This window comes from Malus sylvestris, chromosome 15, assembly GCF_916048215.2.
Source record: "Malus sylvestris chromosome 15, drMalSylv7.2, whole genome shotgun sequence".
Taxonomy (NCBI): Eukaryota; Viridiplantae; Streptophyta; class Magnoliopsida; order Rosales; family Rosaceae; genus Malus; species Malus sylvestris.
The window spans coordinates 19,249,710-19,272,435 of record NC_062274.1 but is presented as its reverse complement, the minus strand read 5'-3'; the positions used below and the strand labels follow the sequence as shown (position 1 = coordinate 19,272,435).

Genomic DNA, 22,726 nt, shown 5'->3' with positions numbered 1-22,726 from the left:
AGAGTCTCACACATAAATAATAGGTTGAAAACTACTAAAATACAACCTCCATCTTTTTTCAATTAGAAAACGACATGTCGGTTTTTCAAGCTTCGAGATTGATTGGTTCGAGTTTTATGACATGTTTACTTAAACGAAACAGGGGGAAATCATAAATAGTGAAGGATTAAGAGGATGAGAATCAGATGAACAACAAACAGTTTCCGCTTTTTTTTTTGTTAGATTATTGATTTTAACGTGACATGAGTATATATTTTTTTATTTCATATGCAATATAAATAGGTAAAACTAAAAGTCAAGAATTAGAATAATTTAAATATAAATTATAACAAACAACGCTCTTAAAAGTCAAGAACTAAAATAGTTTCAATTTAATAGAGCGTCGATTAGTAAGCGACTATAATATTGGATGCCAACTTTGTGGTTGTGATAGCTTAATTTATTTACTAATTTTGCTTTTACATGATTTTTTCCTGTTGCCACTTTTTTACAATAATATTCTTTGGAACCAAGTTTCTATGCTTCCGCAGGGCTCTACTGCCACTTTATCTGAGTTTTTATTTTTCCTGCACCATAACCTTTGGTTCCAAAGTCCTCTCTCTCTCTCTCTCTCTCTCTCTCTCTCTCTCTCCCTTTGGCAAGAAACAATCACATTTCATATCTCTGTTGGAAGTCCAGTCTGTGTCCAAACAGCATACCCACCAGCTATATCTGTAATGCCAGTGAAACCCTGCAAAAAGAAGATCAAAGAACAAAGCTCTGGTCAGTTTTTATCAATTCTTTGATTGCAAGGATACCAATTCCAAGGGGACTCTTCGCAGATAAGTCCCTTGTAACTCCCTTAATTAGCCAAAAACACTTGAAGCACCGTTCTGAATAAGGAAAAGGACCTGGTTGCCCGAACAAAGATTGCACCGATCATTAGTTTAATTGTTAGTTGAGGGATTTTGTCTTCTAACTTTATTCTTGAGCTATTTTTTCACCAACATTAACAATTGGATCGAGCTGTTATTTCACTACACTATTATTTCACCGACGTTAATAATTGATAGGTAAGAGTTTTTCTTTCTCTTTCTATAATTGGATCCTCGAAGTGTTTCTTACTAACGTTAAGTACCGATTACTGAAACAAAACATGTCTAAAACACACATTCTGGCTTTGGATAAATTCTTTTCGGAATTTTAATCGGCAATACAAGTTATGCAACCTATTTGACAATGACGTTCAACCAAAATGCGATGCACATTTTTCATCTTCATCAACCACTTACTTAGAGATAAAGTAAAAAAGCAGTGAAAGGTAAGTAAGGGTAATGTGCTTACAGCGGCTACAAGATCAGTTGCAGCCATCATCGACCTTTTCCCAAGCTGGCATCCCTGTGGAAAGGCATAAGATCAAAGCTTAACCACGACAGAAATTTACAAAAAAACTATTGAAAGAAAAAAGAAGAAGAAATTAGGAGTAAAACATTTTGAGTAATTGGACTCACAACTATAATCTCATCATGTTTTCTGAAACGTGATGACACTTCTTTTAGAAATTCTGGGTTCTTTGACATCCCTGCATAGAACAACATTGCCAAAATGTTTTACTATACCATTATAACACAAAACATGCCAAACCTTGTCAAACAACATCTTTATTCGAATTCCCTGATCGTTCGAGTTCGAAAAATAAAAATAAACTTTTCTCACCATAATGTCACTACAATTTCTAGTAGGACCAAAATTTTTGCCTAAATATGGGAGATGACCCCTATGGTTCAATTTCAAACTATAATAAAAAAGCAATGTTTTAAAAGGCTCGCCTCAGGGCTTGCCTAGGCACCCTGTGAGGCTAGGCTTGAGGGTTGCCGCCTCTGTTTTGAGGGAGTGGGCGGAAGGCAACATAAGGTGTCACTGGAGCTGCCTAGGCACACCTCAGGGGAGTTTTTTTTTTTTTTTTTTCTTTTTACTCCCAAACCCAAAGTTTAGGTAGGGTTTTAACTGCCTCATACCTCTTCCTTGCACTATCATCTCTCTGCCTTTTCTTCTGATTTTTATTTTTTTATATAATGGATGTGTGTGTTGTCTACGTGCATTGTTATATGTGTGCTCATTGTGCTTTTCATCCTCTATTATATAATATATATATATATATAATATAATATATGTATATATATGTGTGTATATGTATTTATAATATATGTGTGTGCTCAAGGTGATTATTGATTAATAATTTTTTTTAATGTAATATATGTGTACGCTCAGTGTATATATTAAAAAATTTATGTCCCGTGAGGCGAAGCTATCCCTCGAACGCCTCGCCCACGCCTCACGCTTTTAATACATTGTAAAAAAGACACAAAAACTGTGAATTTTTCTACTAAATACATTGTTAAAATTACGGCTAGATGTAAATGTTATGGATGCAACAGTCATATATGACGGTCTAAAGGATTCCAAAGCACAATTCAGATTCCTTTTTTTTTTTTTCTTTTTTTTTTTTTTTTTTTTTGCAACGAAGATTGCAAATTTTCAATGTTACTCAACTAGGGCAAGAAAAAACAATGTTAATTAATTAATTTTTCTGCAGTTGTTTAATAAAATGTGGTTCTTGAGCCACTCTTTTTGGTGATTATAATTCTGAAAAATAATTTAACAAAATAGTGGAGGAAAAAGGGGTGGAGAGTGGAGAAAATACTGAACCTGAGCCAACTTTGTACAAGTAAGGGATGTTAACAGCCCCAGGTGCATGCCCTGCACTAAACTCCCCAGGAGTCCTACACAAAAATAAAAAAAAGAACAGTTAAACAAAATGTTAATCAAAGATTAACAAAGTGCTTAACTTAATACAAAAAAATTAAATAGGCTTAAAAAGAAAACAGAGAAGTTACCTGACATCCAAATATTTGTGTCCAGCTTGAAGAAGCTCGTGAGCCACACGAACTGGCACCGAAGTTGGAACTCCAACGGCCTCCAAATTCCTCTTCTGAGAAACTTTAACACTTTCCCAGTTACCAAATAAGATCCAGTTAGTGAAAAACCACAATAACAATCTGGAAGTAATGATTTTCCTACTCCCATTTTTCTCCCCATGCACTCGCGCCATCCATTTTTTTCTCGCATTTGGATCGAATAATCAAAGAAGAATCAAGAGACATTAACAAAAGGCGAGGGGTGCGAGAAAGCACAAGTCTGAAATTTGTTACCTAACAATATTATACTTACATAATTAAAAATAATTTTATTTTTCTAGTTTTGTTGGGTTTTTTTTTTCTTCTACTTACCAGAAGTTGAAGTTGTTTTGGAATCCAGTGCCAAGTCTCTTCCCGTTTAGAGAAAATGAAGATTTGTGGATGAGATTTTTGTGAGAAAGAAGTGAAGGATATCGAATTGCAGCAGAGCTAGTAAAGCAAGAGGAGGATGACATAGACGAAACCGCCATCATATTTCTAATTATTTAGGTTTTTGGTATCTGAGATTTGCAGATTGCAATGCAGCTTTGCAGTTTTATCAGAGCAATTTTGGAAAATGGTTGTGAGGGAGGATTAATGGGGGTGTCATGTCAGAGAAATCGCCATCATATTTCTAATTATTGAAGTCTTAGCTGTTGTTTTGGTATTCAGATAGACTCAAAAATGAGGCACACATACTTTTGCATGGATAAGTTTCAACCTTTGCTCGTTTTTACATGTATGTACACCTGGTGGTGGATGAGACTGCTGACAAGATTCTGTGTTTTGGGAGTTATTAGGATAATACTAGAGAGATCAAATCTTTTAAACTAAATGATGTGGTTATCGATGATTGAATTATTACTTAAGCGTTGATTAATGTGTTTATTTCCTATTAGTGACATATCATTTGATTTCCAAATTTGGTTTATAATTTTGGTTACCCTAGCATTACCCTTGAGATTATTCCCAGCTAATGTTAGACTAAATTTGTAAACCAGGTTTTTTTAAACTAAATGATATGGAAGTTGATGATTGGATTATCAAGTGTTGATTAACGTGCTTATTTCTTATCAGTGACACATCATTTAGAGCAACTCTACCCCTAAAAGTCCCCCTAGGCTATAGGCAAGTCCACCCCTAAAAGTTTCCCTAAAGTAGGGATGGGCAAATACCCATTGGTTATGGATAATTGCGGTTACCCGCTCATTTAAATTTCACGGTTACGGTTATGGATCACCGTTTAAATAAATAAACGGTTATGGGTATAACCGTTTACCCGTGAAATTTAAATAGACGGTTATGGGTATTACCCGTGGTTATAAACGGGTACCCATTTAACCGTTTATTTTAATATATGTAAACCTAAGAAAAAAAAAGTTTCTAGCTAAGTTTAGTATCCCGAAGAAATTGGAGTGCTCCACGGTATGCAGGTTGCCCTGGGGGGTGTGTCTATCTCACATCTATTTTTTGCGGATGATTCGGTGATTTTTTGTCGAGAGTACAGGATTCGGAGAGTACTAGAGGTGTTTGATTGTTATGTGGATGGTTCCGGGCAATTTATTAATCGGGAGAAAAGCTCCTTATTTTTTTGGAGCTAATTGTTCTACATGGCAAAGGAAGACAATTGGGCAATGTACTAATACTCAAGATAGGGATGGTTTTGGGAAGTACTTGGGATTGCTTGCGGATTTTGGGCATTCCAAGCATTTGGTGTTCGAAGAAGTTCGGAAGGGTATGGATGCACGGTTTAATGGATGGGCAGAGCAATATTTGTCGCAAGCGGGTAAGGAGGTGTTAATTAAGGCAGTTGCAATGGCTATGCCAAGCTATGCGATGTCTTGTTTTAAGCTTCCAGTGAGTACGTGCAAAGAGATGGAGCGGGACATAGTGAGATTCTGGTGGAGGGGAAATAAAAAATGTTGGAATGCCTTGGATTGCATGGGAAAAATTGAAGAAGAGTAAGGCGGGGGGCTAATTGGGGTTCAAGGACTTACAATGTTTCAACTTTGCATTCTTGGCTAAAATTGGGTACTTACATACAGACATACATACATACACACACACACAAGGACTTACAATGTTTCAACTTTGCATTCTTGGCTAAAATTGGGTACTTACATACAGACATACACACACACACACACATATATATATATACACAAGAATATTAATTAACCTACAACCATGCATGATTTTTGTAATAGATTGACCTTCAAATAATTGGGAGACATCACATATATTCATAAATAATATTGCCGTTAATACAAAAATACATGTTAAATATACTTATAACGGTATTTAATTGTTAGAAAAAGAAAATTATGACAAATTTCTTTTTAATTTTCAAGTTGTTAAAAAAACGTAGACAGGTAAAAAAAGAGTAAACGGGTTAAAAACGAATAAACGGGTATGCGGTTATGGGTATGATTAACCGTTTATAAACGGCTATGGGTATGGGTATACCCGTTTATGTAAATACCCAACGGGTAAACGGTTATGCGGGTAAGAGCTTAAACGATTATAAGTAAATAACCGTGGTTACCTGCCCGCCATAACCGTTACCCATCCCTACCCTAAAGTAAACACTAACTGCTCAAGTGCATTTTTACACTTAAACTGAATAACCTAGACTATTGGTATTAAAATATTATTATTAATTTTTTTATAAAATAATAAAGGATAATTATATTTGTAATTTCAAATAATAATAAAAGATTGGTTGAAAGTAATTGAGAATATTGAAATGTGGTGTAAGGTGGACGAACATGGTTGAGTATTTGTAGAAAAATGAGTTAGATTTTTTTTTTTTTGGTATTATTAATCATGGCTGATGTCATCTTGATGTCATACCATCTACGCACTGGGCCAGGTGATTCGGGCCTGGTGGGGATGTCCGGATCCCCTGGAGCCCAGTCTAGTAGCTGCTCTTAATTTGCAAATTTGGTGCACTGGCATTTTAAAGACTAAATTTTGACTTTCGAAATTCAAGTATGTAAATTCAGGCATCCACTATAATCTGGTGCATTATAAAAGTTTTAAATTGATTGACTATTAAAATTTTGTATAAAAATCTAAGAATACACATCTATGACTTCTTGTAACATTGGAAAGAGAGATATTATAAAACTAAGAGGTGGCTGATAGACGAACTTATTCACAGTGTGGCAATATACGTTTTATGAATCCGTAACATTTTACGTACAAATTTCAATATCATAAGAAGCATGAGAATCACATACACTCTTATTTAATTATCTCCGTTTTTTTATTGGATTTATTCAATATGATGATCATAATTAAATAGAAGTATTTAGTTATCATTTTCTTTTGCCTAACTAGATAGTTCACATGTTTTGATTGTCTACAAAAAGCATTTTTAAAATGTAAATTCTGTGGTGAGGAGATTCTTGGATAGCCAACACTGTATTCATTCTCTTTATTCTCTCATCACGTAATTAGGTTAATTAGTGAGAGATAGAGATAGACAAACGTACAAATAGTAATTCCGTACCTTTGTTCCTTATTATCTCGAGAAATCTTCTTCTATGATGAAAATAACATGATTTTGAAAAATAGACTGTTTGAATCATTAAAGTTTGATGTGATGTGGATCTAACGACTAATTTCTTTCTTTTATATTTTAATTTGGGACTAAAGGCTTCCCATAAATATAAACAGTAAACCCCAAAACCGTTTCATCACCAGCCAAAATAGACCGTTGGGAAATTTGGGTTGGGCCATAGAGAAGTTACTTGGGCCCAGCCAGCCCATATTAATCACCGCGAATCTCTGTTGATTTTTCAGGTGGAATGTGAGAGCAGAAATGGCGACTTTGGCGTTCGCGAGCCCAACATCTCCTCCGTTCTCGTCGTTGCGCCGGTCTCCGTCGACCCACGGAAGATTCCCGCTCCTCCATAAATCTCTGAATTGGGGTCAGAGATCTCTGCTTCTTCCCATAACATGCTCGTCTACAGAACCAAATCAAAACGCCAACGACTCGGAATTCGAAACGGCGTCGTTGACTCCGTCTTCTTCGAGTGACTTGACCTACAAACTCTACGCAGGGCTCAGAGGCATTGGGTTTCTCGAGACGACGTACTTGACTTATCTTAAGCTCACAAATTCCAATGCATTCTGCCCAAGGTATAAAATATCGATGATATCGGAAATATCGGTAGTTCAAAAACACGGAAATATCGATGAAAATATCAGGATATTATCGATATCGATAAAAATTGAATAAAAACCACAGAAATTGTAAGAAAAACTTGGAAATTTTTATTGAAACTTTGCATGATGTTTATTTAGTTAATTATCTATTAGTTTATCACAAAAAATTGGAAGGAAATGCATTGCATGATGGATTTAACTGATTTAAGTTGATTATATAACGAGTTGACAAACATTGTGAATGTAAAAAGTATGTAGTAATTAATGAAAGAAGTTTAAACACACCATAATCATTTATATATATTGAATTATTACAATATTTTATACTTTATACATTGCATGATAAAATACATGAGTGACTTAGTATCACATAGAGTTCCTATGATGTAACTGAAAAAAAATTAAACAAATTTTAATATGATGTAATTATTTGGACTGGTTGAGGGCAATAAAAGTAAGGTAATTTGGGGCCAGAGACTTGTTCAAAATCCCTAAATTGCCAATTGAAACTTGAAAGAACGAGAGGCTCTCCCTTTTCCTCTGTGCCGGTAAATCAATGGCGTCAACGAGTCAACGAACCTTCCTTCTCCTCATCGCTCTCTTCACCCTCTCCCTCTTCGCCATCTCCGCCACCGCATCAAGGCCCTGCAAAACCCTCTTCGTTTCCTCCTACTCCTTTTCCATCCGCCGTCTCCCCTCCTCTTCTTCCCCCTCCGGCTTCGTCACCGTCGTCACCGAAATCAGCCAGCTCCGCCCCGTCCACATCCACCCTACCCGCGCGGGAGGGTGAGACTGGAGCTTGAGGTTGCCGTCCTCGCCGCGAACGATCCAGGGGATGACGAGCATGCCGGCGAGGGCATCCGGGTCGAGCTCGGTGGAGTCAGGTTTGGGCTTGGGCTTTGGTGGCGCGAATGTGATGTTGAACTTCTGAGAAGAGGAGGAAGTGGCGAGGGAGCAGGTGAGGCGGGGGAGTGTGCGGATGGGGATGAGAGAGATGAAGGGTTTGGAGAAGAGGGAAGAAGAGAGAGAAGCTAGCGCTGCTGCTGCTCCTGCCACCGACGCCATTTTTGGTTGCCGGGTTTTGTAGGTTGAGTTTTTTTTGCAGCGATATTATCGAAAATATCGCGATATTTTGACGAAAACTAATTGGATAACCATTAAAATATTAATAACGCGAAAAACCGATAATATCGGCATTTAAGACCTTGCCCAAAACAAGAAAAAGTGAAAATTTCGATTGGGTTTTTGTGGATTGGAAATGAATTGCATTGCACGCAAGGTGTTTGATAAAAATCCCTTTTGCTTTCCCAGGTGTTCCTCTTCCGCTTATCGGAATAGTTGCTTATGGGTTAGTTGCTACTCTGGGTGTGCAGCTTTTGACTGCAAAGAAGTTGCCTTTTGGAATTGATGAATCGAATGCTCGCTTAGTATTGCTTGGGACTTCAACTTCCATGGCAGCGGCTAGCGCTTGCTTTTTGTACATTCTTGGCACAAAGTTTTCAGGAGCTTCTTGCTCGTATTGCTTGTTATCCGCTTTGCTCTCTTTCACCTTGTTTTCATTACTTTAAAGGTGAGCTTTTGGATGTTGTTCTTTTCTGTTCTCTTTGATTTGATGTTAATGGCAGTGATTTAGCATTTGGGTTTATTGAAATTTAGGATTTTGGGTTGGAAAAAGTACCGAAGGAAGTGGGTTTGCTGTTTTGTATAGCAAGCTTGGTGGTTGTGACTTTCAACAGGTCATTTAGTGCTCTTCCACCTGTGCCCCCTCAAGGTGATTAACCTAACTCATATTTTTATTCTTTTGCTTTTCGTTTCATGGATGTGTTAGTTTGTCAAGCCATTCATGGGTGATTAACGGAACTTGTATTCTGCTTTGAAGCTCAATCTTCTTGTATTATGAGGCTGCCTGTATAACTAATTTGATAGAGGAGGAAATAGAAATATATGTTAATATGAACGGCAGTCAGAGTGGTAGGAAACATTGGAGACGGATAAACTTAAGTGTTACTATGATTTTCATAACAGTAAAGAGTAAATCATAAATAATGTATGGTAGGTTTGATGCTCACAGCATCAAGGTAGCTGTGGTTTCCTTTATATTCTATTTTCTTCACCTTTGTTACTTTTTGTTTAAGGAATTCACCGTAATGGGAATTCAATGGTCATTGATATGAAATATGAATAGATCATTCTTTCACTGTGTAGTCTATTGTGTTGAGTCTAAAGATGTTGCCAACTTGACTATTTATGTAGATGAAATTAATATCTGTTTTCTGTGTATTGACCTTATCACCTTTATCTTTAAATCCCAAAGCCTTTCCCATAGTTTTTTGCTCGATATGAATTGCCTAGTCAATATTTAACGAATTGGAATGCTCACAAATTTCTTCTTGGTAGATTCTGCCTGCTGGTTACCTTTTTTATCAGTTTTCTGTGCTTATTGTCCTCATATATTTCCTTGTTACATTTTTTATGTTAACAGCCCGTCTGAAATTGATTGATAGGGATTTTACTACACATGTGAACGGGCTAAAAAACTCCTATTATACTTGCAAGAATCACAAGGTTGTTGTAGTATAAACGGATCTCGCAAGGTCGTTCTCCACAGGGTTATTAAATAATTCGAAACAAACCAAATTCCAATTAATTATTGTAAAGTAGAAATTGAGATGATTGATTTTATAACCTACTTAAATTAAAAACGAATTTAATTAATAAAAATAAGACACTCTACAATATTAAAACTACAGGGAAAAGAAAACAGTTTTGGGAGAAATCAAATTAAGAAAGCACTAGGTTCCACTATCACCTAGCAATTCTATGAACTTTTACCAATTACTTAATGATCTATACATGCCACTTTGAAGGTTAGGTTTTCCTAATTTATATTCTACTTGGAACCTCCAATATAGAACGTATATCAAACTTGCAACCCGTTTGGACGTTTGGATCAAATCTGAACATGAAAGACTCATTATGCTTTATGAAAACCCTTTGAAAAACTATGCAACTCTTAAGACGTGGTGTTCATCCTAAGTGAAATTACAATTATTAATCACAAGAAGCCAGCGTCAATTTCAAGGAACCTTCCGACCAAAATTGCATCAAATTATTTTTTTAAAGATCCTAATGGTGATCAGGCATTAAGACAATTAGATAGTTTTTATCTCGGTAATTAACAATTCAAAGTATGAATGCAATCAATCATAAGCAATTAAATAAAAATCACATATTCATACTAAGGCTCAAGGTTTCGCCCTAGCAAAATGAATTAGTTACACATATTCATAATTGAAATTATAGAAAATATTATTAAGAAAATGATTGAAAACACCCTCAAGTAGAAAATCTCCAAAATCCTAGCAATTCTCTCTGTCTCCAAAGTTGCATAAAAGGAAGGGTCCAAAAAAAAACTATAGACGGCCAAGCAATATATTTGCTAAGCCCCCCCCCCCCCAACACAAACCCTAAAAACAGATCCTTTATTTCCACTAGGAAACTAAAAATAATAATTAAATAAAATAGGAAACATAATCCTTAATTAAATGGTAAAATTCATCTAAAATCTGAACAGTCACGTTTTGGACCCATAAGCTGCTCCAAAACTGGCCCAATATTGCTGGATCTAATGTTTGGAATATTTTGAACACTTTTCCAGAAGGCCACGAACCCATCCGAGGTCATCTTGGGCTCCAAAAACACAATTTAATCCGAGAAACGTCATTTTCCAGCACCGCGTATCGCTCCTTTATTTTATCGCCAGAAAATAACCGCTTGGTGGAAAAATCCCAAATTTTGATACGATCAAGCTAAGTGACTCACGAACGTCCTCCAACTGGAATTACTTCAAAATTCGTCCATTTGGTCATGTTTTGCTCCAGAGGAAGTCGAAAGTTCTATATTGAAAATACAATTCAAAGTTCAAAATTCTTCCAAAATATTAACCAAAATATACTAAGATTAGGGTAAAATATATAATATAAAATCTACTCATATCATCAATCTTCCATATTTTTCAACTGAGATAACAACACCATCAAGTCCTTTTGCTCTATCTATTGCAAAGCATCTGAGCGCTATCGGTGCCAAAATGTATGGGGCTTTCTGGTGTTCACACTGTGTTGAACAAAAACAGGTACTTAGATCTTAAAGTTCTAATTAAATTTGATTCACTCATGAAGCTTTTCTTTCTATCATCTCTTTCAGATTTCTCCCAAGGTTCTTCGGAAGAATAATGTTATCCATAATAATCATTCCATACTTCATGATAAACATTTTGAAAAATAAAGCGTTATCTTCTATGTGTTAGGACTTTTAATGTATCCTGTTTGCTTTGTGCATCGTGTAGATGTTTGGAAGTGAGGCAGCGAAGCTGTTGAATTATGTAGAGTGCTTCCCTGGTGGATTTAGGAAAGGAACTATAATGCAAAAGGAATGCTTTGATGTCGAAATTGAAGGTTTTCCTACATGGGTGATTAATGGGCAGGTGAGAAATACCATCATAGATCACTCCATACTTTCGGTCATCCTCAAATATAAACTGTCATGCGAACCGTGCTGTAATTGCAATACTCATCCCATCTATGAAGATTTACTTGGTTCTCATAAAGTTTGGCGCTTCTTACAGGTTTTGAGTGGAGAAAAAGAGTTGACGGAGCTTGCGCAGGAATCTGGGTTTGATTTGAAAGACTTCAGTCAGCCTCCGTAGATTCAGCCATGGCGTTTTGCGTGGCATCACACGTAAAGATGATAGAAAAATTCTGGTATTATTTACATACCCCGATCGTATATATCTTGTACAATTGTTGCCTGTATTGATTATGATTAGTAGACCAAAGAAGCTGGTTTTTTCTAATTTGCAAGTTTCAAGACTCTTCAAATATATTCTTCCCCAAAATTAGCTGTCTCCTACCGTTCTATATGCTTACCGAAACTCCCCCCAAAGAACGGAAAGATCTTGTGTCACACCGAGTGTATACACCGGGTGGCAGAGCAGAAATTCTCGACAATAACAGAGTAGGGTTAGATGAGACATGCCATCTTTGGGCCGCCTAATTTGAAAGTGGGCTTGGTATTGAAAATGGGCCATAAAATCAAGCCCAGTTTAATACGAACGATAGGATCACAACAACACATGTAGGGCAGTACAACACTACCAGCTAAAAGCTAAACCTAATCGGACAAAGAGCTATGGCATGGACTTTCTAAAAAAGATTAGGTTCTCTTCCTTCCTAATCCTCTCTCCTTTTATCCCTCCCTCGAACTTTCCTTTTTTTCTTTACCTTTATACAAAAATAAAAAAAATCAATATAAGATATTGACGTGGTTTAATTTTAACTGTTTAAATAAGAAGGGATAGAAGGAGAAAGAAATTAAGAGGTGAGAGAATCCTGCTCCTTTCCAAAATGTTGAGTTAACTTTTAACTTTTATCAGTCAATGAACAAATAGAAAGAGAGAAATCCCATTGGATGAGATCATGTATGCTTCGGAAGCTACCAAACCTCTGTAAAAAAAAATTTGAGTTACTAAACAAATGTTATGGTCACTTTTACACGTGTAAATTGATCTTGACTGTTAGATGCATCAACGACTAGTCTGTTGCTTGTCATATTGATGTTAATGCTACTCAAATTGTCAATTAAGCATTCTTTCATCATGATTATTAATGTTGAAATGTCTCGCATGCATCAATAATTACTTGCATGTGTCTTATTCGCGTGTTAACGCTCAAAATTTGCAAGTTAACAAACTACATACTAAAGCTTTGGTGGGCTTGGGATGTGGATTGTAATGAAATGGACACATAGATGCAAGTGGTTCACCTCTAAAAATTGGATTACATCCACTGCATTGCACAAATTCTATTAACTGCAAGACTAAAAAACAACACTCAACTAATACATCAATTCTCTCTCTCCTTTTTGGTCTAACCCCCTTGTTGGAGGTTTTTACCCCTTTATACAGGCCATTAGTGAACCCCTCAGCCTTGGGTCTTTCCTACTTGGCATTCAATGCGCTGCCTACATAGACTAGCTTACTAACATCTTGTCATCTGCCATCTAGACATTTGACGACGAAGTGATGAGTGTCCAGTTAAGATAACACACATTCACATTGTAAAGCGAATTGAGCCTCCGATCTACCTCGATTGTCGAACTCAACCTCTCCAAGCGCATTGCGACTCACTTTTTGTTTCAATCCTAGGTCCCTGCAGTTGAATTTGGGTCGCTAAGTGGCTTGATTGGTGTTTGAGTAGACCTTCCCTTAGAGATTTATGTCATAAAGCTGTTAGTCTACCCACGTGCTCTCGACGGTCGACAAGCCTTTCGTATACCCATGTCGGTCGGTTAATCACTGTTCGACAAGCCCTTCAGCAGTCGGACGTGTTCCATTCCAAGCCCTTTGGACCTTGGGCTTCTTGGTCTCCCATGGTCTTTGACTTTGCCTTGGGCTCTTCGTGGTTTCTTTTTAGGCTGACACATTCGGATGGGCCTAAAAGTGTCCAACATTAATATCGCGTAGCACCAAATTAAATTTTATTTTATCTGATTATTAATGATTACAAGCCTCATATGCATCAACCATTAAAATTAACCTCCACGCATGCCATATCACAATCCCAATTGCCCAATTAGCATTTTTTTTCTTTAATTAGCCAAGTAGATTAAGCCTTGAACACATGCCCATGCCATAAACACTCTTACTAGTTCAACCCTTCGAAGGACATTTTCTCCTCACCTCTTTCGATCTTTGGACCCACCCTCCACTAAAACTGCCCATCATCCTATCCAAACCCTAATTTAATCAACAGAACGCCAACTCAGCAATCAGACACCCAAATACCTCCAATAACGGAAGATCCGTCCGAATATTCCATTGGCCCCCTTAAGTCCTGAGCCAGTCACGAAATAATACCGCTTGTCGTCGGCTACATAATTCTCTCTCATCCAACGCCATTGACCCCCTCATCCTCCCTTCCCGCTTCAAAATTCTATCACAATTCCCCTCACTTTCTCGCCATCCAAAGTAAACAGAAAGAAATGCATACTCAAATCTCCGATTCCGAGCAGCAGGAACTCATCGAGAAGCTCGACATCTTCAGGATCAGGGGACGTGACAAACGCGGCCGCACCGTCCTTCGCATCATCGGCAAATTCTTTCCAGGTATTTTAGGGATCTTCTGAGATTGCTTTTTGTAGAAAGCACTTCTCTTTCAGAGCGCTTGTGCTAGAATTGATTTTATTAAAAATACTTTTGACTTTTTTTTTTATCAAAAGTTCAAGCGATCCTGGAAGTGCTTTCTGAAGAAGCCAGTGCTTCTCCAGAAAGTGCTTTTGTGACCTATAACGTTTTCTGTCAATTTCAAAGCGCTTTTAGCACTTCAAAAGATTATTCCCAAACAGATTCTTAATCATTCTTCGTGATCAACAATTTATCCTCAATTTATTTTAGTTTTTATCTGATTTTTATTTTTTTATTTTTTGTATTATTTAGCTCGAATTGTGAGCGTTGATGCTCTGCGGAAGTATTTGGAGGAGAGAATATTCCCAGAGATCGAGAAAAAGCCGTTCGCTGTGCTGTACGTGCACACTGGAGCTCAAAGGTGCGAGAACTTCCCCGGAATCTCAGCCGTCCGATCAATCTACGACGCCATCCCGATCGGCGTCCGCCGGAATCTCGAAGCCGTGTATTTCCTCCACCCCGGCCTCCAGGCCCGCCTCTTTTTCGCCACCTTCGGCCGCTTCTTTTTCACCGACGGGTAAATAATTGATTGATTTACTTGGAACGGAAAAGGCGCATGCAAGCATTTTTCCTGTCATTTGTACTAACGTGCGCTTGTGGTGCGGCGCAGGGTATACGGAAAGCTGAGGTACGTGAGCAGGCTCGATTATTTGTGGGAGCACGTGAGGAGGAGCGAGATTGAGGTGCCTGATTTCGTGTACGATCATGATGAGGACTTGGAGCACCGTCCGATGATGGACTACGGATTGGAGAGCGATCATCCGAGGGTGTACGATGCGCCCGCGGTTGATTCGCCTGTGTCGACGTACTCCATGAGATGCATCTCTTAGCTAGTCGTAATAATTGAGAAGTTATTTTTTTAGTTCTTCTCGCTTTTTTACAATTTAGTGTTTGATTAGGATATATGTGGTTGTATTTAGATAATATATATAAATCCAAAAATTGAAATTTTTGGTCTGTTAAATTATAATAAAATTGAAAAATTAACAACTAAAACCAAATTGGTCCATCGATCATCACGCAAATCTTATAAAATCAAAGGAGTTTTGTCGTGAATGTTTGTAGTTTACAACCTTTGTGCTACGATTTCAAAAGGAAGTCACGAAATTAAAGAAACCAAGGTTGAAGGAGAGCGTGCGAAATTACGTATGTTTCAAGAAATTTAAGTCGTATGTTTCAAGAAATTTAAGTTTTGTGTTCTTCATTTCGATTCAGTTTTATCCAACAATAAGACTCTTATTAACTCAAGAACAAAAACCTAGAAATGATAAGTTCCAAAAATTACGGTCTTCAATCGAAACTCTTTCACCAATTTTTATGGTTTCTAATGCGTGTTAAGGATGACAACGAGTTCAAGCGAGAGAGAGTGGAAGGGGGTGGGTGAGGAGGGGAATCTGATTCAAGAAACGCATTACATTACCAATTACATGTAAAGATTTGAGTTCAACAAAGAAACGGATTGCATAATCTGCATATATACATCCACAATAACATCGGATAAACTAGATTGATGATTTTACACTAGTTCATAGCAGATGATTCTACAAATCACTCTTCATGAGAAAGTGGATATTCCGCCTCCGAGAGATGCAGAAAGTGTGTCTTCACTCGCTGTCAGCATTATCCCAGTCAGCAAGCCGATGCCGACGGAAACCAAGAACAGGGCGGAGCCAACTGGATGGTGGATGGAGCATTTTGTTAAAGGCGGACAAAGCATGTCCGTCCAGAATGATGCTGTCACCCTTTAGCATGAACACGCGAGTGTTAGGCCTTTTTGATCCCCCAATTCCGTGTAAATGAGGAAGCTTTTGATCAGTGAATAAAATGCAATTTCCCTTCACTCTACCAACGTCTCTGGTGGAGACGGCGAAAGACCCATCATTGCTCAAAATAAACACTTGATCTCCCAAGTTTTTCATTTGAACCCACATACCCCATTCTTGATCCAGCCTATAAACTTTAAAATCAACAGCCTTGCCGTCAACAGAAGCGGCGAAAGGAGGAGGAGGAGCTTGAAAATTAGGGCCAAAAACACTAACATTTTCATTCTCAACATTGTGCTCTGGTAACCTTTCCATTTCACACTTGTCAAGGTACCGATCAACAACGAAGAGATCGCCAAGGGACTCAACCAAATGCTTCCGCCCGCCAAACCCACATAACGGAGGCGAAAATTGGATCACATTCAAATCCGAATTGACCCATGAAACTGTTCCCCATCTATCAACAACATAGCATTGACCCTTATACACAATAAGATCATCATAATGTGAGTTTTGTTCATCCACATGGGTCCATTTCTCATCCCCGAATCTCAAGAAACCCAACTTTCCGCCATTGCAAATCATAAAAATACCACAATCATTCAACTTCTTTGCATCCATGACTACCACTTTGTTCACACAAGCCGTAACAACATTGAGACTATTCCTGAACTGCAGACTGTACGATTTTCGCAATTCGACCATCTTAAAGTCCAACAAATTGAATTCCTTTAAAGAGTTAGATGCAGGCGAAAACCTGAGTGGCTTATTACTGATTGGATGCAGCAATCGCAGGTTCCCGGAACTCGACTCCTCAAACTTCACCACCCAGGGTTTTGACGAATTGGGTTTTTCGCCGACAAGCGATTCCATCCGATAGACTTTGATTTGAAGGAGCAGGGCTTTGGGTTGAGTCTGCAGAGCTCCGCCATCCTCGGCGGCTGGAGGGGAAGAGAAGCTGAGGGGCAGAGGAAGGGTAACGGGTTGTTGAAAAGGGGAGACGGAGGAGCGCCATGTATTGCAGACGCTGCGAAATCGGAGAACGTCGAGGCGGTTGTCGAGGCGATTTCCGATTGCCGACCATAGCTCCTTTGGAAGATCCGACCACTGCGTCTCCATCTTGATTGACGTGGGCGAATGGAGGATCAACCTATTTAACAATGATTGGGTGAGTTTGTCAGATTTATTTAATTTTTACTTTATTATTGTTAATTTATTTTCACTCCTTTAAATACTTGATTATGTTATCGATTGCCGACCATAACTCATTTGGAAGATCCAACCACTCCTTCTTCGTCTCCATCTTGATTGACTTGGACGAATGACCTATTTAACAATGATTGGGTGAGTTTGTCAGATTTATTTAATTTTTACTTTATTATTGTTATTTTATTTTCACTTTTTAAATAGTTAATTATGTTACTGATTGCCGACCATAGCTACTTTGGAAGATCCGACCACTCCTTCGTCTCCATCTTGATTGACTTGGGCGAATGGAGGATCAACCTATATAACAATGATTAGGTGAGTTTGTCAGATTTATTTAATTTTTACTTTATTATTGTTATTTTATTTTCACTCCTTTAAATAGTTGATTATGTTACAGTCATATTTAGAATATGAATGTGATTGTGAAAATCTTAGTAAATATGATAATGTATCTTATATTCCTATTAGGAGTTGATTACCTATTAAATGTTGTAATCCTAAAGGCATATGTTTTTACCTATCCTACTGTTATAAATAAAGGCACAATGAGGTGAATCAAACACATCTCACAATTAAATCACTCTCTTCTCTCTAATTATGGCCGGCCCCCTCTCTCTCTCTCTCTCAACCCTAGATCATTCAATCAAATAGGCATACAACACGTTATCAGCACGCACTTGCCAGAAGCTGAGGAATTGACGCATCGAAGGAAGAGGCTATCATCCACCAAATTCAAAGGCTTATATTCGTTTTTTGCTAATCAGGTATGCTTAAAATAAAAGAAGATATTTGAAACGTTCACGAAGCATGAAAATATTCCCCATGATGGATGAACCCCTCCCTGTTTATATTTTTCCTTACGATATATATATATATATATATATATATATATATATATATATATATGTTTCATGCATCGCACAATTAAATTGTTATGTGGAATATGTGAGTCAATATATAAAATTAAATTAGAAGCAAATTTAGGGTTTCCTAAACCCTAAGGGATTTCGAAAACAAAGGGGGAATTGGACATGGTGCGATGCACCACCACACCATCACTGTGCAAGCAACAACTAGACCTCGACCTGGAATCAACCTCGACAAAGCCTGAAGGCCCGAGTCCAATCATGCTGTCTTGGCCCGCCCGCCAGCAAACTCATGTGCTTGTTGGGCCTTGTGTTGCCCCGGCCTACAGCCATCCAATCCAACCCAGTTGGCTGGGATTTTTCCCATGACCCACACCAACTAGCCCACAAGGCTAGGCTTAGCCCTCACACACCCAAACCCACAAGCCAGCTTTCGCTGGACCTGAACCGTGCCCCATCGGCCCAGACATGAAACCCAGCTATGGCTGGGGTTTTTCTTCAACTCCCGTAAGCCTTTAGGCTTACCCCCTGGACCCATGGCCTGCAGCTACCCTAAGGGCTGTTTTTAGTAGCCAACCCTAGCCCTTTTGCTCACGGCACCTAGCTCTTCTTTGGGCTATGCCATATTTTCAACCCGATAATATTATTTTAATATTATTTAGCTTCTACAATATACCCCGTATGACCCAATTTATTGAATTAATTAAAAGTGTTCTGCAGTCTATTAGTCTGATAATGAATCCAAAATTATTGACCTGAAGATCACTTTTGGACATTAACGATTAAATAATTTATTTTTATACTTTGAACTGTAACATACTTTCGTAGTAACGAAGCTCTCACACTTAAGTTCTTGAAGAACCTCAAATCCAGTATATTCAAATTTGTATATTGCATTCTTCTTGCAGGAACCTCTCATTATGAACTAATTGTTCATAAAACTAAATTGAACATGTAGTTTCAAATTTAATGCCTTTGAAACTTGAAGTTTTCATTCAAAACATACCACATGAAACCTGTAGTTGTATAAATTAAACCAATAAATGTCTATAGAACTTGTATGTTCTACGATATATGTCTATGGCTTCCATATGACTAATCACGTTTTTCCCCCTCCGTTTTAGGGACATGTTGAACTTGAACAAGCTTGATTTCTCCGCTCTAGAAGTCTATGGAAGAAACTATCTGAAGTAGGTTCAAGATGTGAAGCTCCATCTAACTGCAAAGGGCATTAGAGCCACCATCAAGACACATATCGCCAACAAACCTGTTGACGAAGCTCAGAAGGCTACTACAATGATTTTCATTCGAAGGCATATCCATGATGCACTGTAGACTGAATATTTCGCTGAAGAGGACCCACGCACCCTCTAGCTTGCTTTGGCCGACCGTTTCGATCACCAGAAAGACATCTCATTGCCTGAAGCAAGACACGACTGGCAACATCTTCGCTTCTAGGACTTTAAGTCCGTGACTGAATATGTAAACACGGAAATTCCTGAAACGAACGAGACAAGAACAAACATGTACAAAATAATATTTATATTAATGATTTAGGGGTTACAATCTCTTTATAACTTGATCCTCTGATTTGATCTCTGTAAGGTGTTGATTTGTGGATTGTGATGCTGAACCAAGGGCCGTTGAGGCTTGATCTTGGATGAACGGTTGGAAGTTTCTTCAAGGGCCCTTTTGGGCTTGATCTTGAAAGGTTAATGGATGAACGGATCTTCAAGGGGTTTTGGGCTTGTTCTTGAAGAACTATTGATGAACGGATCTTCAAGGGGCTTTTGAGGCTTGATCTTAATGAACAGTTGATGGATGGATCTTCAAGGGCTTTTGGGCTTGATCTTGAAGAACTGTTGATGAACGGATCTTCAAGGGGCTTTTGAGGCTTGATCTTGATGAACAGTTGATGGATGGATCTTCAAGGGCTTTTAGGCTTGATCTTGAAGAACTGTTGATGAACGGATCTTCAAGGGCCTTTGGGGCTTGATCTTGATGAACAGTTGATGGATGGATCTTTAAGGGCTTTTGGGCTTGATCTTGAAGAACTGTTGATGAACGGATCTTCAAGGGCATTTGGGGATTGATCTTGATGAACAATTGACGAATGGATCTTCAAGGGCTTTTGGGCTTTATCTTGAAGAACGGTTGGATGTGTGGATTTGTTGATGTTGTTGATCCAAAGAGCAGTTGGGGCTTGATCTTAGGATGAACGAATGATGAATGATGAACGATAAACGCTTTCTTCAAGGGCCGTCGGGGCTTGATCTTGAATTGGTGGAAGTTCCTTCAAATGGTCGTTGGGGCTTGATCTTGAAGGTTGGGTTGACGAAGAACGAAGAGAGCTTTCTTGATCCTTCGGGATTTGCTTGGGAGCTTTGAAGTTTCAAAGCTTCAAGGTTTTGGTGTGAGGTGAATGGATTATGAATTGATTATCAATTCCCTTTGTTCTGAATTCCCCCCTAAAATGAATGAAATGGCTTCTTTTTATAGAATTTTCCAAAGCCTAATTTTGAATATATTATTTAAATGAAATAAATCGTTTCTGCCAGGTGTTGACACGTGTCCTGTTTGATGACTTTTCTGATGATTCTCGATTTTTCGTCGAGTCACCTGTTATGTGTAAAATTTATGTGACACGTGAACGTTGAAATTTTAATTATTGATCAACATTTATTTCACTGAAATTTCGATGTCTACAAATGCCCCCACTTCAAGGCACGCCATATACATGTGCTTGTCACGTGTAGAAGATGCGTTTTGAAGTCCTTTAATGTAGATGTCGATCCAAGGGCCATCGAGGCTTGATCTTGAATTGGGCTGAAGATTTCTTCAAGGGCCGTTGAGGCTTGATCTTGAATTGGGCTGAAAGTTTCTTCAAGGGCCGTTGAGGCTTGTTCTTGAACTTTGTTTGAAATTTCTTCAAGGGCCGTCGAGGCTTGATCTTGAAGGTTGAAATGGAGCTTCATGTGGTAGATGATCTTTGGCTTTGGTAGTGGATGAATTGGCACGTATTTGTTTTTGCGCTTGTTGACTTTCCACAGCTTTGATCTTGAACTGGGTTGGAGTATTTTCTGGATTCCTCCAATTGTTAACTTTCCACAGCTTATTCTTGAACTGGATTTGATTCAAGGGTGGTGGACGCTTGATCTTGAATCGGACTTGTGATTTCCTCAAGGGCCGTCGAGGCTTGATCTTGAATTTGGCAGGAAGCTTCTTCAAGGGCCGTTGAGGCTTGATTCTTGAAGGTTGACTCGAACACATGGCAAACAGGCACGAGGTGAAGGTGATGACTTGTTGCTTTGTTCAATCTTTCTAATTCACACCTGAGCAGTTTGGTCAACAGTATGATCTTCAAGATTGATGGACTCTTCTTCCAGTTGGTGACTTGATCTTTAAGGATTTGATTCAAGGGTGGTGAATTGGCACGTGCAGCCCACAACGCCTAGCGAGTCGACCCAAGAATTTGAGGGTCAAAACGAGTCATCCATCCAGAGTGATTGCAACCCTGATGATATGAGATACTTTTAATTTTGAAGAAGTAGTGGATGAATCGACACGTGCTTTGTTGTGCTTGTCTCCACATGCTTCAATGTATCATTTTCCCTTGCCTTATCTATTCTTCTGGCAGAATGTGGCATCGTCTCGAGTTCCTCAGCTCAGACTCCTTCTGCTGAGTTGACTGTGCAGGCTGCATTCTTCTCTGCTTGTTTCTTCTGCACGTTGTCTCCACATGCTGCAAGGTATCATTTTCACTTGCCTTATCTGTTCTCCAGGTAGATATGGCAACTTCTTTGGAAGTACAACAGCAGTGGAAGACGAGTACTCGAGAGCAGTGCTAGGTAAGCAATCATGGAAGGGTTCCAAGCAGTCGGTTCCAGATCGGAAGATTGACACTAAGTGCTGGCTGATTGCTTTCTTTCTCCTTGTCCCGTAGGTAAGAACAAGGACAAAGAAAAGGACAGGGAGAAAGCATGATATGAAATACTCTTGCTTTCGAAGAAGTGGTGGCGATTTAACAACGTTGCATAGCGAGGCTTTGTTCTTCGGCAATGGTGCTGTCAATATGTTGTTGAAGCTTCTCGAGCTCTTCGATTCAACTCAGACCCCTTCTTCTCTCTAATTTTTTTTCAACTTGGACTCCTTCTGCTGAGTTAATTGTGCATGCTGCATTTCCTTATTTGTTCTCCAGGCAAATGTGGCAGCTTCTTGAGTTCCTCAACTCAGACTCCTTCTGCTGAGTTAACTGTGCATGCTGCATTCTTCTCTGCTTATTTCTTCTACATGTTGTCTCCACATGTTGCAAGATATCATTTTCACTTGCCTTATCTGTTCTCCAGGCAAATGTGGCATCTTCTTTGGAAGTACATCAACAGCTGAAGACGGGTACTCGAGAACAATGCCAGGTAAGCAACTAGGCAAAGGTTCCAGGTAGTCAATTCCTTACCTGAGTTTGAGTGGAGGTTCCGGCATATTGCTTTCTTTATCCTTGTCTTTGCAGGTAAGAACAAAGACAAAGGAAATGACAGG

At 38.5% G+C, this 22,726-nt stretch overlaps 4 protein-coding genes across 4 annotated transcripts; 2 read left to right on the top strand and 2 right to left on the bottom strand.

Moving 5' to 3' along the window:
- Positions 1 to 341: 341 nt before the first annotated feature.
- Positions 342 to 3,555, bottom strand: LOC126605736 (thiosulfate sulfurtransferase 16, chloroplastic-like). Its single transcript, XM_050273174.1, has 6 exons — positions 3,270 to 3,555; positions 2,877 to 2,987; positions 2,689 to 2,762; positions 1,491 to 1,561; positions 1,324 to 1,377; positions 342 to 730 (listed from the first exon to the last, which is right to left on the bottom strand). The coding sequence occupies exons 1-6, from the start codon at positions 3,428 to 3,430 to the stop codon at positions 656 to 658; spliced, it is 546 nt and encodes a 181-aa protein (XP_050129131.1). The 5' UTR covers positions 3,431 to 3,555; the 3' UTR covers positions 342 to 655.
- Positions 3,556 to 6,676: 3,121 nt separating this feature from the next.
- Positions 6,677 to 11,964, top strand: LOC126602767 (thiol-disulfide oxidoreductase LTO1-like). The gene is made up of 7 exons (XM_050269642.1): positions 6,677 to 7,082; positions 8,371 to 8,674; positions 8,766 to 8,880; positions 9,592 to 9,674; positions 11,077 to 11,244; positions 11,458 to 11,595; positions 11,737 to 11,964. Exons 1-7 carry the CDS (start codon positions 6,763 to 6,765, stop codon positions 11,815 to 11,817), a joined length of 1,209 nt encoding a protein of 402 aa, XP_050125599.1. The 5' UTR covers positions 6,677 to 6,762; the 3' UTR covers positions 11,818 to 11,964.
- A 2,036-nt stretch (positions 11,965 to 14,000) lies between these two features.
- Positions 14,001 to 15,300, top strand: LOC126601099 (uncharacterized). Its single transcript, XM_050267767.1, has 3 exons — positions 14,001 to 14,274; positions 14,605 to 14,869; positions 14,963 to 15,300. The coding sequence occupies exons 1-3, from the start codon at positions 14,151 to 14,153 to the stop codon at positions 15,180 to 15,182; spliced, it is 609 nt and encodes a 202-aa protein (XP_050123724.1). The 5' UTR covers positions 14,001 to 14,150; the 3' UTR covers positions 15,183 to 15,300.
- Positions 15,301 to 15,747: 447 nt separating this feature from the next.
- LOC126605829 (putative F-box protein At1g65770) lies at positions 15,748 to 17,383 on the bottom strand. Its single transcript, XM_050273278.1, has one exon. It carries the CDS (start codon positions 17,232 to 17,234, stop codon positions 15,957 to 15,959), a length of 1,278 nt encoding a protein of 425 aa, XP_050129235.1. The 5' UTR covers positions 17,235 to 17,383; the 3' UTR covers positions 15,748 to 15,956.
- Positions 17,384 to 22,726: the final 5,343 nt, after the last annotated feature.